Source organism: Hypanus sabinus, chromosome 4, assembly GCF_030144855.1.
Source record: "Hypanus sabinus isolate sHypSab1 chromosome 4, sHypSab1.hap1, whole genome shotgun sequence".
Classification (NCBI taxonomy): Eukaryota; Metazoa; Chordata; class Chondrichthyes; order Myliobatiformes; family Dasyatidae; genus Hypanus; species Hypanus sabinus.
The window spans coordinates 145,493,307-145,511,517 of record NC_082709.1 but is presented as its reverse complement, the minus strand read 5'-3'; the positions used below and the strand labels follow the sequence as shown (position 1 = coordinate 145,511,517).

General features: G+C 38.6%; 1 protein-coding gene across 4 annotated transcripts in view; it reads right to left on the bottom strand.

Moving 5' to 3' along the window:
• kdm6a (lysine (K)-specific demethylase 6A) overlaps nt 1–16,734 on the bottom strand; it is a 218,775-nt gene extending 202,041 nt beyond the window's left edge. For 2 of the 4 annotated variants that reach the window (XM_059968281.1, XM_059968283.1), the window contains exons 1-2: nt 16,335–16,734; nt 16,161–16,224 (exon numbers count right to left, since the gene is read on the bottom strand). In XM_059968281.1, the coding sequence (XP_059824264.1) occupies nt 16,161–16,224; nt 16,335–16,462 (192 nt within the window). In that variant the 5' untranslated portion in view covers nt 16,463–16,734. The remainder of the gene's footprint in view (nt 1–16,160; nt 16,225–16,334) is intronic. The other 2 variants (XM_059968282.1, XM_059968284.1) reach the window with 1 other exon arrangement.
• Nucleotides 16,735–18,211: the final 1,477 nt, after the last annotated feature.

Sequence of the window (18,211 nt, the reverse complement as noted above, 5' to 3'; positions counted from 1 at the left end):
CATTATTGAAAGTATCGTTTCCATGTCCACTCTTCCTTGGCCTTTCAACATTCATTGTGTTTCAATTACATCCCCCTTCCCATTCTTCTAAATTTCAGTGAGTACATGCAGAGCCTTCAAATATTCTTCATATGTTAACCAATTCATTCCCAGGACAACAAACCTTTGCAAAACCCTTTGGTATTTTCCTTCTATCCCACTGGTTAGCTTATCTTCACATTTCATCTTTATTGCATTTTCAGTTGCTTTCAGTTAATATTTTAAAAGCTTTCCAATCCTCTAGTTTCTCAGTAATTTTTGGTGTAATGTATGCCCCCTCTTTTGCTTTTAATGCTGTCATTGACTGGTTTCATCAACCATGGTGCCAACCATCCCTTAAAATGCTTCTTCCTGGGATCCATCACAAACCTGATTTTCTCAGCCTACCTGCATATCGAAATAGTTCATGACTATTGTAACATTGCCATTTTTGCGTGTCTTTGCCATCTCCCATTGTAATTTGCATCCCACATCCCATCTAATGCTCAGAGGTCCATATATAAATCCCATTCGGGTCTTTATAGCCTTGCAGTTTCTTAACTACATTCACAAATATTCTATATATTCTTCCTAAAGATGAGACGATTTTTTTTAAATCAACAAATCCACCTCACCCCTTCTGCCCACCTACCCCTCCTTTCAATATGATTTGCATCCTTGGATGTTAAGCTCTCAGCTGTGATCTTCTTTCAACCACCTGTAACCCTCCAATTCAGCCAGCATGCATTTGTCTGGGGGAAGACGGCCTCTGTCCCAGCCACACTGAGAAATCTCATTTGTGTGGATGTGATGTGTTGCCCAGTTACAAGTCTGAACCACAAAATATCAGACAGTACATTGTACGCAATCAAACAACTGAATTTTATAAATCTTAATCTGACTATAGGGTTAGTGAAGAAAATAAAAAGAAAAAGGGCCCATTTCAATGAAACAGTCTAGTGTGCACCTTGGAGCTCACAGATTCATTTATTCATTCCCCATCGACCTCCAAGCGTCGCTGACCATCGGACCCCCGCTCTGAGTCCAGTCCGTCCGCCGGTCTACCAACTCTTTCCATTCGCGTCTTCTCTCTTCATCCCTTGCCAACAAAAGACTGCAAAATCCCTGCTCCTAGCCCCTCAATAAAGAGCAACATGCCTCTCATTGGATAGTGCACATTCCAAAGCCCCCGTTCTCTCTCATAATAACCCAAACATTACTGCTGCAGAGAAACCATTACCTTATCAGTGAAACATTACAGAGAGGCCATTACATTAGCAGTGAAACCTTACAGTGCATTACACACCTCTCTACGATGCCCACAACATAATGCCTACTTATCTCTATATGCACTACAAGATCGTCTACCTTATTTCATGTACTGCATGTACTGAAATTTAACAGCTTGGGTCCAGCATTCACCACCCTTCTTTTGTAGTGTTTAAGGCTCAGATTCAAGATCATCATCTTTGATCCTGAATTCCTCAAGCAACCAACACTTACTGCAGATGAGGTCATCAGGAACCAAAAAGGTATCTGCCAGCTCCACACCACGCAGCTACAGCACGTTTAGTAACTACCATAAAAAGAACCTAACCTGCTATTCACCTGTACTTCCCTACAGAAACTCTCAAGCCAAAGCCTTAAACTGGCCTACTTACGCAAGGCAGATAGAAAATTGCTTCTGCCCCCTGCCCCTTCTCACTGAAACCTCCCCACTAGCTCTCTATGCTCCCACAATGGCTGCTCCACTTAAACCTACCTTCTTTTTACTGGCCCGCATGAAACTTGCACGCAACAGGTCCTGCTATATTCAAAGGTTCCCTCTCTCACAGAGATCTAGATTCAGCATCCAGTTGGTGTAAGCAAATGTTAATGAGAACTTTTAGCAAGTTAGTGGATATAACAGTGAAGGATGGCTTTTTGAAATTCTACAGAGCTTTGGTATCAAGTACAACATAGATTTAGTAGATTAAATCGTGGAATGAGCTATCTTTTCAAGTGGAGATTAAGTAAATTCTCCGCTTTCAGCGAATTTAGAAAAAATCTCATTGAGGGATACAAACTTCCCAGAAAATCTAACAGGATTAATGCTGACTGTTCCCTCCAGCCAGAGAACTTAGAACAACGTAGGCACGGCCTCATGACGAAGCTCAAGTTTAATTATCAACCACAGATGAATACCCGTGTGTCCAAATGAAAGAGTATCTTCGGGGTCAAGGTACAAAACACAGAACTAACTGTCATACACAGCACAAGGCACACATAGCACATAAAGTACAATTCAAAAAAAAGTCCAAATCCCTAAGTCCATGAATATTGCAGAAGTCTGCAGTTGAACACAATACATCTTGTCTTCTGCTAAGCAAACACTGGAGGGCAGCACCGACTCCAGCATGTACATCACACCACACCATCTCCACTGCTCCCTTGGGCAGCTGCAAACAGGCAACACCACAGCTTGAGGCCTACTCTTCACTACGACCAAAGTTAATTTTAAAAAAGAAGAAATGTCTTTATGGAAAAGCATTTCACATCTTTAGAATCCCTATAAGAGATATATTCAAGGCCAAAGTCAATTGATTCTAGACACCAGAAAAATGCCCAGACAGTCCAGTATAGGAGTCCAGCCTCATAACAGTGATCACAACTTTAGTTTTAAGATAGCTTTTGAAGAAGTATGTTTCTTGCAGGACAGTATTAAAATTGAGTAGAACAAACAACAAGACTATTAGGCAGGAACTAAGGAGAGTTAATTGGGAATAGCTGTTTTTAGGCAAGTCTACATCTGACACATGGAGTATGCTTGCTTAAAGACCAACTGCACAGAGTAGAGGACAGGTATGTTCCAGTAAGGACAAAGATTGGAAGGTTGAATGTCGAGAGAGGTGGTGAATTTTTTGAAGAGTAAGGAAACGTATACAAGGTTCAGAAAGCTGAACTTAAGTAGAGCCCTCAAGGATTATAGGCAGTTCCCAGGTTACAAACGTGTTGCATTCCTGAGTCCATCTTTAAGTCAGATTTGTATACAAGTCAGAAAAGGTACATCCGGTATTATTTAGCGTCAGTTAGTCAAACGTTTGCCTTAGTATATGGTATATATTTTACCTTTCTATGCATATAAAACACTTAGGAAACGTATATATTCCAGTATTTAAACCATTGAGTTGCTTAGAAATAATTGCAGCTTTCATCGGGACAGGGCCTTTCAGATGCTCCATTATTCTCACTTTTTCCTTTACCTGTATCCTTTAAAGTTGTTCTGATCGTTGACCGACTGTAGCCTAACGCTTTTCCAATGACAAATGGCATTTCACCTCTTTCCAATCACTTTATTATTTCCACTTTATTTTCCAATCGCGATCATTTTCCGTCAATGGAACAGAAAACTGCGGATTTTATGTTCTATCATTGAGCAGCAGTGAACCCATCTGATTGGCCTATCAGAGTTCTCTTTAGGAACTAGTTGAATTGATCCGCATTTCTGATCTGGCTACTGTTCACGATCGCACTTAAATAAAAAAAATACAGCAGCGGCCACAGGCAAGGGGTCTTGTGCTGCTCCAGGTCCTAAAGTCCACCCACACTGAGACAGGTTAAATAGGACAAGTGGGGGTGGTGCTGACTGGGAAAGGGAGATCAAGGCAAATCTTGCTAGGAAATATTTAAGCCAAATACAAGGTTACACACTCAACACAGTGTTAACAGCAACGACTTAAAATGGCAGATGGCGTTATGATCTGACTTAAAATGGCGGACAGCTGTCTCCTCCGTCCGTTCTTAAGTATGAGTTGTCCATAAGTCGGACGTTCATAACTCGGGGATTGACTGTATAAAGAAAGCAGAAAAGAACTTGAAAAGTCGGAAGGGACCATTAAGGCATTCTATCCATGCATCACCAGCAAGATGATAACTAGGGAGCAGGTACGACCACTCTAGGAGAAACGAGGGAACGTGTGCCTGGAAGTAGAGGATGTAGATGAGATCCTAAATGATTACTTTGCATTAGCATTTACCTAGAAGAAGCATGTAGAGGATAGAGAGAATGTTGCTAGGGCATTTTGAGATAAAGGAGATAGTATTGGACCTTAAAGAATATTAAGATAGACAAATCCCCAGGGATTAATTTGTTTTACCCCAGGTATATAACAAGCTTTCCAGGGCCTTGGCCAACATCATCATGTCCTCTCCAACCACAGGCAACTGCCCCAGAGAACTGGCAAGAAGCTAATGTTATTCCATTATTCAAGAAGGCAAGTAGGGGTAATACTGGAAGCTATAGATCAGTAAGTCTCATGCTAGTGGTAGGGAAGTTACTGGAGTGGATTCTTTGGGTTAGGCTCTATGAGCAACTGGAAAACTTTGGCCTAAATAAGGACATCCAACATGGCTTTATACAGGGCAAGTTGTGACTGAGTTTCTGAGGAAGTACCAGAGTGATTGATAAAGGTAGAGCTGTGGATTTGGTCTACATGTATTTTAGTATGGCATTTGATAAGGGCCCATATGGGAGGCTCATCAAAAGTTTTTAAGATACATGGGATCCACGGTGAATTTAATATTTGGATTAAGAATCGACTTGCCCATAGAAGATGGTGGATAGTGGCTGATGGGACATTCTGGCTCATAGTCTGTGACCAATGCTGTCATGTAGGGATTTACAATGACAGGGACATCTGCTGCAAGTGATATATGTAAATGACCTAGATGAAAACATAGATAAGTGGGTTAGTGAGCATTCAAATGAAACGAATACTCGTTGTATTGTGGATAGTATAGAAGACTGGCAAAGAATACAGCAGGATATAGAACAGTTGCAGATATGGGAAGAAAATGGCAGATGAGAGTTTAGCCCAGCCAACTGTAAAGTGTTGCACTTTGGGAGATCAAACATAAGGAGAGTGTTCACTGTTAATTGCAAAACCCTCAATAAGCATAGGGATCTTGGGGGTCCAAGTTCAAAGCTCCTGAAAGCAGCATACAGCATGCTTGCTAAGGCTTTGAGTTCAAAAGTCAGGAAACTCTGTTTCAAATTTATAGAACTGAAGTTGAGCCACATCTGGTATATTACATTCAGTTCTGACTGTCCCATTATAGAAAGGATTTTGAAGCTTTGGAGAGGGTGCAGACAAGGTTTACCAGGATGCTGCCAGTCTGAATTAGAGAGATAGGACAAACTAACATTGTTATCTCTGGAATGGCAGAGGCTGAGAGGAGATTTTGACAGAGGAGGTTTATTATATATTGAGAGGCATACAGTTGCAAAAAAAAGTGTGCAAACCATTTGCAATTACCTGGTTTATGGCATTGATTACTTATAAAAATGTGGTTTGATCTTCATTCAAGTCACAATAATAGACAAACACAATCTGCCTAAATTAATAGCACACATACAATTGTACTACTTCTCATCAATACTGAGTACACCATCTAAACAATCCCAGTCTATGTTCAAAAAAGAATGTGAACCTCTGGGGCAATGCCTTCGACAAAAGCTAATTGGATTCAGATGTTCCGGTCAATGAGATGAGATTGGAGGTGTGGGTTGTAGAGATGTCTTGTTCTATAAAAAGAAAATCAAGTTACTAACAGAGCCTGCTCTTCATTGTAAAGATCTGTTTATGTGCACCATGCCTCAATCAAAACTTTCAAAGGACCTCTGAAGAATTGTTAAGATGCGTGAAGCTGGAATAGGCTACAAAAACATTTCTAAAGACCCGAGAGTTCATCAGTCCACAGCAAGAGAAACTGTCTACAAATGGAGGAAATTCAGTACCGTTGCTACTCTCCCTGCTGAGATCGCTAGAACTTGCTAAAAAAAAGTCTCTATTCATGTGTCCACTATAAGAAAAACACTGAACAAGAATACTGTTCATGGAAGGACACCACAGAGGAAACCACTGCTCTCCAAAAACATTGCTGCACGTCTCAAGATTGTAAAATACCACCTGGGTGTTCCACAACACTTCTGGAACAATGTTCTGTAAACAGATGAGACAAAAGTTGAAACAATTGGTAGAAATGCAGAGCACTATGCCTGTAGGGAAAAGGGCATTGCACACCAACACCAAAACCTCATCCCAACTGGGAAACATGGTGGAAGGAGCATTATGGTTTGGGGCCGCTTTGTTGCCTCAAGGCCTGGACAGCTTGCAGTCATTGAGGGAACAAAGAATTCAAAATTGTATCAAGACATTTTTACAGGAAAATGTCAAGGTGGCAGTCTGTCACCTGAAGCTTAATAGAAGTTGGATGATGCAACAAGTCAATAATCTGAAACACAACAGTAAATCAACAATAAAATGGTTTGAAAAGAACAAAATTTGAGTTTTGGAATGGCCAAGACAGAGCCCAGATCTTAACCCAATTGAGATGCTGTAGTATGACCAGAAGAGGGCTGTTCATACATGGTATCCCAGAAATACTGAATTGAAACAGTTTTGTATGGAAGAATTATCTAAAATTCCTCCTCACCATTGTGCAAGCCTGATCAGCAGCTACAGGAAACAATTAGTGGAGATTATTTTTGCTGAAAGAGGTTCTACCGGTTATTAAATAGAAGGATTCACATACTTTTTCCAGCCTGGACTGTAAATAATTAAACAACATGTTCAATAAAGACATGAAAAGTAAAACTGTTTGTGTGTTATTAGTTTAGGCAGATTGTGTTTGTCTATTATTGTGAATTCAATGAAGATTAGACCACATATTGAGTAATTAATGCAGAAAACCAGGTTATTGCAAAGGGCTCAAACTTTTTCTTGCAACCGTAGATAGTGCAGACAGCAGGAATCTATTTCCCCAGGGTTGAATTCTCTAATACCAGACGGCAACACCTAATTCCCTAACTTCTGGTAACTACTCCCCTGTTTTCCTCTCCCAACCCCCTACTTTTGTTTTCCCTTTTTGCTGTAGATGCCCATCTTCTCTTCCTCATCCCATCCTCACAACCTGTCCATCACTCCCTGTGGTTCCTCGCCTCTCCCTCCATTACATTATTACTGTCCTCTATCAAAATCCTTCTTCAGCCCTTTGCCTCTTCACTTTCCAGCTACTCACATTATTCCCTTTACCCCTCTCTTCCTTTCCACTGTTGATGAATGATCTCAGCCCAAAATATCAATTGTTCATTTCCCTCCCTCAATGCCATCTGGCTTGCTGAGTTCCTCCAGCAATGTGGGTGTGGCATGCATTGCAGGTGAGAAGGGGCAAGTTCAAAGGAGTTGTGTAGGACAAGTTGTTTTCTTTTTTAATTTTACACATAGCACTGAGTGCCTAGAATGCATTGCCTGGTACATAGATATTATGTACATATTACTGGCACATAGATGTATAGGATACAGACATTGTGTAGGCCGAAGGGATTAGTTTAGTTGGGCATTCGATTGCTAACTTAACTAGTTCAGTACTCTGTGAGCTGAAGGGTTGGTGCCTACGTTATACTGTTCTATGTTCTGAACAATAACAAGGGGGAAAAAAAACTCTGAAGGACCTATCTTCAATTGAGACACTTATTCAATTTCAATCTTGAAATTTCCTGCAAACACCAGGAAAATATGTACAGGTTGCAAGGACTGGCTAGTATCTTAATAATCAAGCTCAAAGAATCATACATTTCACTCAAAGTTCCAGACTATACCAACATAACCATCAAGTACATCCTTTCACACCAGCAAGGCACAAGAGGTGGCACTGCAGTGATATAAAGACAGAATGAGCCTGGGATTTTTCATTACCAACTCCAAATCATGCCACAGCATCAAATACTGACAAAGAAAGGTTTTACTTAGCATCTATCATTTTTCCTCAACTAAGGAATGAGTACTTCAGTGGGGATGGGAAGCTTCCAGGTTCATCATTACATTCAAGATCCAAGTTATTTAATGTCATTTCCAGCAGACAAGTATAAAGGAAAACAAACTAATTGTTACTCCGGATCCGATGCAGAACAAAAAAAAATGAACAGAATAATAATAAATAGAAATACGCAAGATAGCTTATACACAGATTGATGGCATAAAAGTGCCGCTAGACACAAGAATGCCTGTAAATAAGGTGACTCTGACAGGAAATAATAAAGTAGTGGTGAATGGAGGTGTGGAGGAGTGGGTTAGTGAGTGGAGGTGTTGATCAGCCTTACTGCTTGGGGAAAGTAACTTTTTTTTGAGTCTGGTGGTGCTGCATTGGATCCTATGTAGCCTCCTCCCAGACTGGAATGGGACAAAGAGTCCATGAGTAGGGTGGGTGGGATCATTCACAAAGGTGCTTTTCCCATCACCTTTCAGCATAGATGTTTTTGATGGCACATAGGCTGTTGTGGGTGATGCATTGGGCAGATCTGACTACCCATTGGAGAGACTCCAGAATATCCTCAAGGACACTATCCTTTGACCTAACAGAATATGGCCTGGGACATATGGATGCTAGAAATAGTCTCAAATTGATGGCTAACTAAACAAACGGAGAAATGAATGCAGTGGCCTTTATTTTCAATTATCTAGTTCATGCAAAAACAACATTAAGATACTGACAGAAGCGTCTTACAAGGACTGTGCCATGGTCAAAGATCTTTTTTTCCATAGCAAGGACATCCTCCATCATCTTTTGGTACTACCATGCTATACAAGCTGGATCCATAGCAATCTAGCAGCTCAAGACTAAGCCTCTTGGAGGGGTTTTGTACCTGGTTTTGAGCCGTTATATTTTCTATACATCTAGCTCATATAGCTTGACAGTTCACAATAAAATGCAATTCTCATAGTACATAGGCACTGCTAGATGCTATCAATAGAACTGCATTACATCAAAATCTATGATATTTGAGGCAAAGCATGTGCCTCATTCTACCATTAAAGCCAGATGGTCAATCCTGCTTCAGCAGAAGTCAAAGAGCAAAGCAGCACCAAGCATATCTGAAAATGAGAATCACACCAAGACAGGAGGTGTAGTGAACAGCAAGGGAGACTATCAGAGCTTGTAGTGGTATCTGAACCAGATGGAAAAATGGCAGCTGGAATTTAATGCAGACAAATGTGAGGTGTCACACTTTGGTAGAACCAATCAGGGTAGATCTTACACACTGAAAGGTAGGGCAAAGGGATCTAGGAATATAGGTCCATAATTCATTGAAAGTGGTGTCACAGGTAGATAGAGCCATAAAGAAACATTCTGGCACACTGGCCTTCATAAGTCAATGTACTAATTTATGTTATGTTGAATTTGTAAAAGACATTGGTGAGGCCTAATTTGGAGTAGTGCATGCAGTTTTGGTCACCTACATACAGCAAAGATGTAAATAAAGTTGAAAGATTACAGAGAAAATTTACAAGGATGTTTCCAGGTCTGGAGAACTTCAGTTATAAGGAAATATTGAAAAGGTTAGGACTTTAGGTGACCCTTTGAACATAGATGATCGAGAGGACATTTGATAGAGGTATACAAAATTGTGATATATATTGTGATATATATATACACACACACATATATATATATATATATATATATATATATATATATATATATATATATAGTAGATATAAGCAGGCTTCTTTCACAGAGGTTGGGTGGGACTACAACTAGGTCATGGGTTTGGGGTGGGGGGGGTGAAAAGTTTAAGGGGAACATGAGGGGAACCACCTTTACTCAGAAGCATGTGAAGTTGTGGAATGAACTGCCAGCACAAGAGTTGCCTGTGAGCTCAATTTCAAAGTTTAAGATAGGTGGACAGCAGGGTTATGGAGGGCTATAGTCCCAGTGCAGATCGATAGGAGTAGGCGGTTTAAGAAGTTTGGCGCGGACTAGATGGGCTAAAGAGCCTGCTTCTGAGCTGTGCTTTTCTATGACTCTAAAAGACCTGCTAATGTGCCAAAGCAGTAATATATGCAGACATATATGATACCTGTCCAAATTACTCTCTGCCTACAAAAGCTTACACCAATCCAAATCAGAGTAATTATCAGTCAGTCTGTTCTCAAACATCAGCACAATAACCAAGGATGACATCAATGGTACTGTAAATTATCAACCAACAAACAGCTTACTGATGCACCTAAACAAACGTTGCAGGGGCGCAGCAGGTCAGGCAGCTTATGTGGAGGGAAAATGACAGTTGACATTGAGTCAAGATCCTTCATCAAAACTGAAAAAGAGAGGGTCGATGTCCAATTTGAAGATGATTGGAAAGCATGGAGCAAGAGCTAGCAAGTGATTGGTGGATCCAGGTGAGGAGAAATGAAAGGCAGGTGAAGGAAGTGAGAGTGGGCAAAGCAAAAGAAGCTGGGAGGTGATCATGGAGGTGACAAAGAGCAGCAGATGACAGACTCTGAGGAGAAAGGAAGATGAAGCTTGGAACTAAATAAAAGGTGGGTGAACAGATGAGAATAGTAAGGAAAGAGAACCAGTTGAAGGAATGTGGGCATATGATAGGTGTTCAAAGTAAATTTATTATCAAAATACATAAATGTCACCATATACAACTCAACATGCTCTCCACCACACACCTATAGCAGTTTGTCGGAGTTTTAAATGACGTGCCGGTTCTTCATAAACTAAGTAGAGGTATTGCCATCCTTTCTTCATAATGGCACTTGTGTGCTGGACACAGGACAGATCCTCTTGTATGATAGCACTGAGGAATTTTAAAGATGCTAGCCCTCTCCACCTCTGATCCCTGGATGAGAACTGTCTCATGGACCACTGGTTTCCTGCTCCGTAAGTCAATAATCAGGAGGAATAAAACAAAAACAAAGAGCATCCAGTGAGCAGCAGTTCTGTGGGTGAAAGTACCTTGTTAACGAGAGGTCAGAGGAGAATGGCTAGACTGGTTCAACCAGACTGAAAAGCCACAGTAACTCAACTAAAGACGCATTACAACTGTGCATGCAGAAGAGCATCTCTAAATGCATAATACGTCAATCCTTTAAGTGAATGGGCTACAGCAACAGTACTAGAACATATACTCAGTGGCCGCTTTATAAGGTACAGAATATACTTGATAGAGTGGTCACTGAGTGTACTTAAGCAATGAATCAAAACCATGAAACTTCCTTTCCAATATACAAAAGCATCTTCACTGGGTGGGCTGCAAACCGTCATAAAAATCAGGTCCACATTACATCTTTGGGTAACTGGCAATGAATAAAAGATCCCAATAGAAGCATATTTAAAGCAAAACAAGAACATGTATGAACAAAACAAGGACATGTATGTCAGTACGTTCAAAAGAAACAGCAAATGAAAATTTGGAAAGCCAAAGGAACATTTAAAATATCGTAATCTCATGACGTCATAAAAATGTTACTAATGCTTCTTTTGAAAGTGTAATCACTGTGGCAATGTAGGGTAAATATCTAATTATTTTAAGAAAAGCAAAACAATAATTCAGATGTTAGTGAGAAATAACAGTAAAAACATTTTTTCATTTAAAAACAATATTTAATGTAAACAATTACTTTTGGGGGGGGGAGAGAGAGAAATGATAAATAAGGGAATCAAATCATTCCAGATCCAAAATATGTTTTTTTTTAAACTATCAAAAATCAGTCTATAGTTTATTATTCCTGAATATCTTATTACTTGCAGATTCCTAGGCTTCACAAATCTTAACATTTCCCCGCCATCTCTAAAAGACATGCAACCTTAGTTTGGAAAACATACCAACTACAAGTATCAGATTTCAAAATTACACTATTTCTGCAAAATGTATTGGGGTGCTGCAGTCCTACATTGCACTGGAATCCACACAGGCCACAGTTATGCTACAGCATTATAACTTGAAAGACCTATCACAGTATTATGAAAGTAAACTTTTAAAGACTTAGTGATCAGCATTGTGAAATTATTTAGATGATTTCTTACTACAGAAACATAAGTAAATAACATTAATAATCTTTTGACCTATAATTAAACTACACACTATGCAAACTTAGCATTTGGAAATCAAGAATGCATATGCATCTAAAATGAAAAATCAATACAGATGTTTTAAATTATCAACTGAATTGGAATGAATTAACTATTTTTCAAATACTGAGTAATATCACGTCATGAATAATGTTACTTGTTCAACCACCTTGTTCTTTTCAAATTTTTAAGAATACATGCAGCAACCAACTGTTAATACATTGAAAAGAAATAAGCTAATCACAAGTTCTGTGCAGCAATTATCTGGAAATTATTTAATTTTGCTCTAAACAGTCTTGTACTGAGGGGAAGATCATGAAATTCCACAATGAAAAAAGTACCATTTTGTCCCACTAATGTCAGGGTAGAACTGAGCATGTCCATAATTTCAAAGGAGTATGTGATTATGAAAAGACTAAAAATTAGGCAATTAATCATTATGGTACTTCATTTTATATAAATAATATAATTCTAAAAATGTTTAAAAAATACTCAATGAGTCGTCACAACAAAGTCTTGCATACTTAATCAGCATTTTGGCTGCTCTACCTTTAACTAGAAAGATCTAAACTCAGTAAGTACTGAACTGAGTAACTTGCAGAAAACGAATCACCCATTGCTCTCATTTGTAAAAAAAAAAGGACTACTTCAATAGTTAGGTGATTTTAATTACACAAATTTTAGTGTATGCACAATAGAGGTTTTAAATTATAAAAGGAAATGAGGCTTCTATAAATGATTAGCACTATTAAGGTTGTGTTTGTTGCTGTGTTTATGAGCAAGTAAGCCTACATATTTTAAAATAATAACCAACTTTTGAATGTGTTTTCTTTCCCCTATAGCTATCCAATGCTCTTTCCATACATAAAAGTTAACTTTCTGGATCTCTTTGGTGTTGCAAATATTCCATCAAACTGAACCAACAGTACAAAAAAAGACTTTATTCAAGTTTACTGCACTTCTCAAAGATAAAATCTTTAGTAGGAAACAATCGAGTTATTTACAATAGTTAATTTTATAAATATACAACTACAGTCTTCCTATAATGTTCCAAATGCAAGGGCAATTGGTGTACCCCAATCAGCCCCTACCCAGTTTGCACAAATTCATGATCAAACCTAGGATCTTTCTGCCTTGTAAGACTGACATTATAAATAAATTGAGTGAATAGTTTTGACTACACTAAATATAATTCAGAGTCATGAAGATATAGCATTATTCAACATCAGACCAAAATTTTTATATCTTTTTCAGGCCTTACCTATTTTTATTCCTAAGACTTGATTCTTTAGATTCAATTTTAACGTCTTATATATGGAATAATAAACAAGCTCGTTTAAGTAAAGTTTACCTACAAAGAAATAAAGAGATGGGTGGACTAGACCTACCCAATTTTAGGTTTTACTATTGGGCTGCCAATATAAGGAATATTACTTTCTGGTCCTATTATATTTATCGTAAAGATTGCCCATCATGGGTCTCCTTAGAAGTTAATTCTGTAAAAAATTCCTCTATTGTCTCTCTTCTTGGATCATACTCTTTTTCAGCAAATAAAATATAACATAATTGTTAAGCAAACTTTAAGGATTTGGGCTCAATTTAGGAAATTTTTTGGTTTAGCGAATTTTTCATTGTCATCTCCCATTCTCCTTAATTATTTTTTTATCCCTTCCTTGACTGATAAAGTCTTTAAAGATTGGGATGAACTAGGTATTAAGTGTTTTTGGGACGTGTTTATCTCAAGATCTCTTGCTTCATTTGACCAATTGTCAAATGAATTTGCACTCCCAAAAACACATTTTTACAGATACCTTCAAATTAGAGATCAAGATTTACACCATAGGGTGCATCCCATCTGGATGTAACATTGCTCCATTCTGCCCATGACCATGAGAACCTGCAGAGTTGTGGACACAGCCCAGCGTATCACTCAACAAACCCCACCTACCCCTGGACATTTTTCTGCGCCCTCTCCCATCAGGCAAGAGATACATAGGCCTGAAAGCACACAATACTAGGGTAAAGGGTAGGTTCTATCCTACTATCAATAATAAGACTGTTGAAAAGTTCACTCGTACAATAAAATGTATCATACTAAGGAACCCTCTTCCATCTAGATCTTGAACTCAAATCTACCATGTTATGATCTTGCACCTGTCTACCTACACTGAACTTTCACTGTAATGTTCAACTTTACCCTGCATTCTGTTATTGTTTTACCTTGTACTACTTCAATGCACTATGTAATGAATTGACCTTATGAACTGCAAGCAAGACAAGCTTTCCACTGCACTTGGGTAATGCGACAATATTAAACCAATTCCAATAAGTCTGGATGTTACATATAGATTTCATATAAATGCAGATTTAACTATTTAAACTTCTAACATAGATGAGTATTTAACAATTATCCAAAAAAGCATTTTAATACAGAAATATGTGCCTTCCCCCACCATCCAATATTCTAGACATTGATTTATTACTGGTATACAACTGCTCAGATTATTCCTTGTAAACCAGATTGTGAGAAAGCTGCTTAGCTATTAAAACAATACAGTGCAATTCTCACCATTCACAGGTAAATGTTAAAAGCATGACCAACCTTGTCAACCCGCACCAAGAACAGTCAAAGCACCATTAACAATGAGTTTCATACAAATTCAAATTTGGAATTTAATGGTCTACAAGTATTAGGTGGTTTACTAAGCTGTATTGTGACATTACTAATTCCTAACAGCTTTTCTGTAAACAGAAATGCATTTTGGAATTCTGTACTGAGAGGTTCTGTATGCTGGAGAACAAACTCACTGCAGATCAGGAAACTGCAACCATCCAATTACTTTTAAAGTTCCAGTTTGAATTTTGATTAAACACAATATCAACATCCTCAAATAGACCTTAATATTTGTTGCCTATAAAACAGCTTATTTCTTATTCATAATCATATAATTGGCAGTTAAGTGTTTCATCTTATAGACTGCCTATGTGACATGTGAAAGAGAATTAGAACCTAAAACTAATGAATTATGACTTTATAGTACGCTACGGTTAAATGAAATAACACTTTAAAGGCTTTAGTACGAATGCCCAATTAGTAAATAAAATTGACATTTATTTTCAAACGATAACCATACTTTCTCAGAAATACTCGTGTTACAAAAATGTACTAGAGCAAACCATGAACTAAGCAAATTTAAAAAATGCAATTTGAGTCAATTTATGTAAGTAAATACCAGTAGAAACATGTCGGACCGAGTATTACAACACTTACATAAGCTCAGATTTTAACCCACCTAAATAAAAACACAAACTGCCGCATTTTCCTCGCTGAAAACAACGAATTGAGTAGGAAATCAAAATCTAGTGAGATCGGACGCTCCAGAATTGTTCAATGTACATAAACTTGTACGATACGTACAAAAATGTTCTATTACAGTACAAATTTAAGAAAGATCTATACTGCAATGTAAATATTGATTCCATATGAAAGTTTTTATCGAAGACGTGGTTCTGTCTCATTTCAGCAAATTTACACCCTCCTCAAAATCTATTTAATGAAATATCACACCGCCTCTATGGGATTGCAGCCATTTAATTATGTTTCCCAATTACTGTTTCGTGCTACAGGTTGAGTGAAAGAATCATTGTGCATTTGTCTTAAAAGCGCACAAACAATCCCATCAACGTCTCCATTTCCAGCACCTCAGTAGGTGTAATTCATATACACAACACAATGCATATTGCAAGTGAAGAAAGAATGAAATTAGCCCGAGTTTCTTTTTGTTTGTTGTTGTCCTTCCTTTCCAGTCTCACTATTTTCCTCTCCTCCCTGTCCCGCCATCTTGGAGATCAGCAGCCATTTTTAACGCGGAGCGAAACTTCAACCGATGCACAACACAAAACCCACAGCAGAGCCCAGAGACTTGGAAGGCAAAGCAGGAGGAGGGGGGAGGCCGAAAGAGTAGCCAATTTTAATATAACCACCTAAAACAAAAGACTTGTCACTCACACCACACGTTCAACATCTGCAAACATCTCTTTTCATATGCACCACTGCTTCTCAGGTTATTTTACACATATAAAAATATGACAACATTAAATGATACTGTCCAATGGAAAGTAGGGATGTTTTCTTCTAAGACTGGTTTTATTGTTCAAAAGAAGGGGGCGAAGAAGTTTACGACTGCAACACATATATTCAAACATACATTAAAAAAAAGACAGTGTTTCTCAGCTCTTACCTTTATTAACAAGGCCTTCGTTCTGGCGCCATCTTCATGAACCTTCAGAAATCCAAACAGTCGGCTGTGCGAACGCGACAGACAAGATGACATACGTTAACATCGGATTTAATTTATGCACAAACACTAAAACTCAATCAAAAACACAACACAAAACTTGCAGAATTTTCTAACCTATCGAGAGTTGCAATAGAGTCTCTCTCCTGGGGCGTCAGAGTTGGAAAGTCATCCTCAATTTCACTCGGTTTTCCCGCCGCCATTTTCTTTTCCTCATCACCGAATGATACTCCACAGGATTTCATGGGTTTACAGAGATGAAAAAAAACTGTTTGCAATTTATTTTGTATTATTCTTTATTATTTCCGTGCACTTTTTTGTTTTTCACATCCTTCAAGCTCTTGCTCCTTTCTACCACACGCTGTTGAAGTCCTTATTTATTCAGAAAAACTAAAATAGCATTTAAATGATATTAGCAAAAAAAACACAGAAAACTTCAAAGCAGAAAGTTGTAATTGTGTCACACCGATTCCACGCCGTAAGCGCACAAGCAGCAAACCCACTCCCCACCAATGACCGACAGCGGCCGACACCACGTGTCTTTGTGTTGATTTACGTCAGTTCGTGCTGCGGGATCAACTGACACGAGGGCCCGCCCCTTCCGATCGACGCCGACAATCATTGGCTGTCAAACAGCCTCGTCGTTCTTTTATTGTAACTGGCGCCGGCATAAACTGGTTCCTCTTTGGACAGGGAAACTGCCAATCTCTGAAATCGCCATACACGTCAACAAAGTGAGGGTTAGTCGGGCTATAAAAGGAATGTTGGCTGCGTATAACTTTAGTTTTGCTTTATTTTTGTTGGCTTTTTGTTTGTGGGGGGGGGGGGAGAGTGCGAGAGAAATGGTGATAGTGGAGTTGACTGTGTTTATTGCTTCCTCTGGGAGCAATCGTTTTGGCGATTAACTGAGAAACGGAAAGGATTCGGCCAGATTGGGTCGGATGCCAGTAAAAAGCTTCGTGGCCACATCCCCAGTTTCCAAAGTCAATCAGCTCCACTTTCGGTGACTTCTTCGATTCGTGGCTTCTGCTGCATAGTTTAAAGCAATCGGAAGAGGCGACGTCTGAGAGAGGAACTCGGCCCGTGCTGAGTTTTCGTGTGAAATGTGACAATTTTTGATAGCTTTAAGATTTGGAGAGCGTCTCGCCGCTAAGAATATTCTGGCAAACTACACGGTTCTTTCTGTCCCTTTCTATTCAAATTAATCACTTTCCTTAATGAGGCCTATTTGAGCCCACAACTCTAGGTGGATTAATTTTAATTGCGAACCAAGGGTCAACTATTCCCTTCCATCTGTAGTGTAGATCGTTTTATTTCTCAGGGTTGGGCACAGGGAAGCCATACGTAATTGGATTGCAACTTCCCATAATCTGCCTTCAAGGTTGAATTGGCACTGACAAATTGTTTCATCATCATATACCTTACAAAATGGTGGTTTGATTTTCAGCTTTATTTGTGTGGACATGACATTTTTTTGCAGTATTAAATGTTGATTATTACAGTTTTAATTCGGTTATTAATGCATTTATCCTAGATAAATTTAGGGAGAATTGGAGAGTGGGAATAATGTAAATAAAGCTGTTAGGAAAATGTGTGGTTTTCTGATCATTTAAAAAGCTCAAGTCAACAGATAATTGTTTCTGTTAACTGTAGTAAGGAAAAAATATTCCATTTGATTTTTTTTTAATTCGCTCTTCTGTTCATTTAAGATTTCACATGTGGCTTTGGACAGAGTTTTGGTGAACAGTTTGGTTATGCGGAATTGTCAATGTTTCTTGCTAATGCAGTTAACTAGGAATTATTTTTTAATTGCCCGCCTCAGTGAAGTTGAAGGCTGATCATACTAAAATTGGATGTTTTGTTTTATCTTTGGTTTCAACCTAACTTTACTGTTTCATCATCATTAGTTCATTATTTTTCTGCGAAGTTGCCAAATCTAGATGCTCAGTCTTGTTTCCTCCTTTGTACTTGCTGAGGAGGAGAAGGCTGTGGTC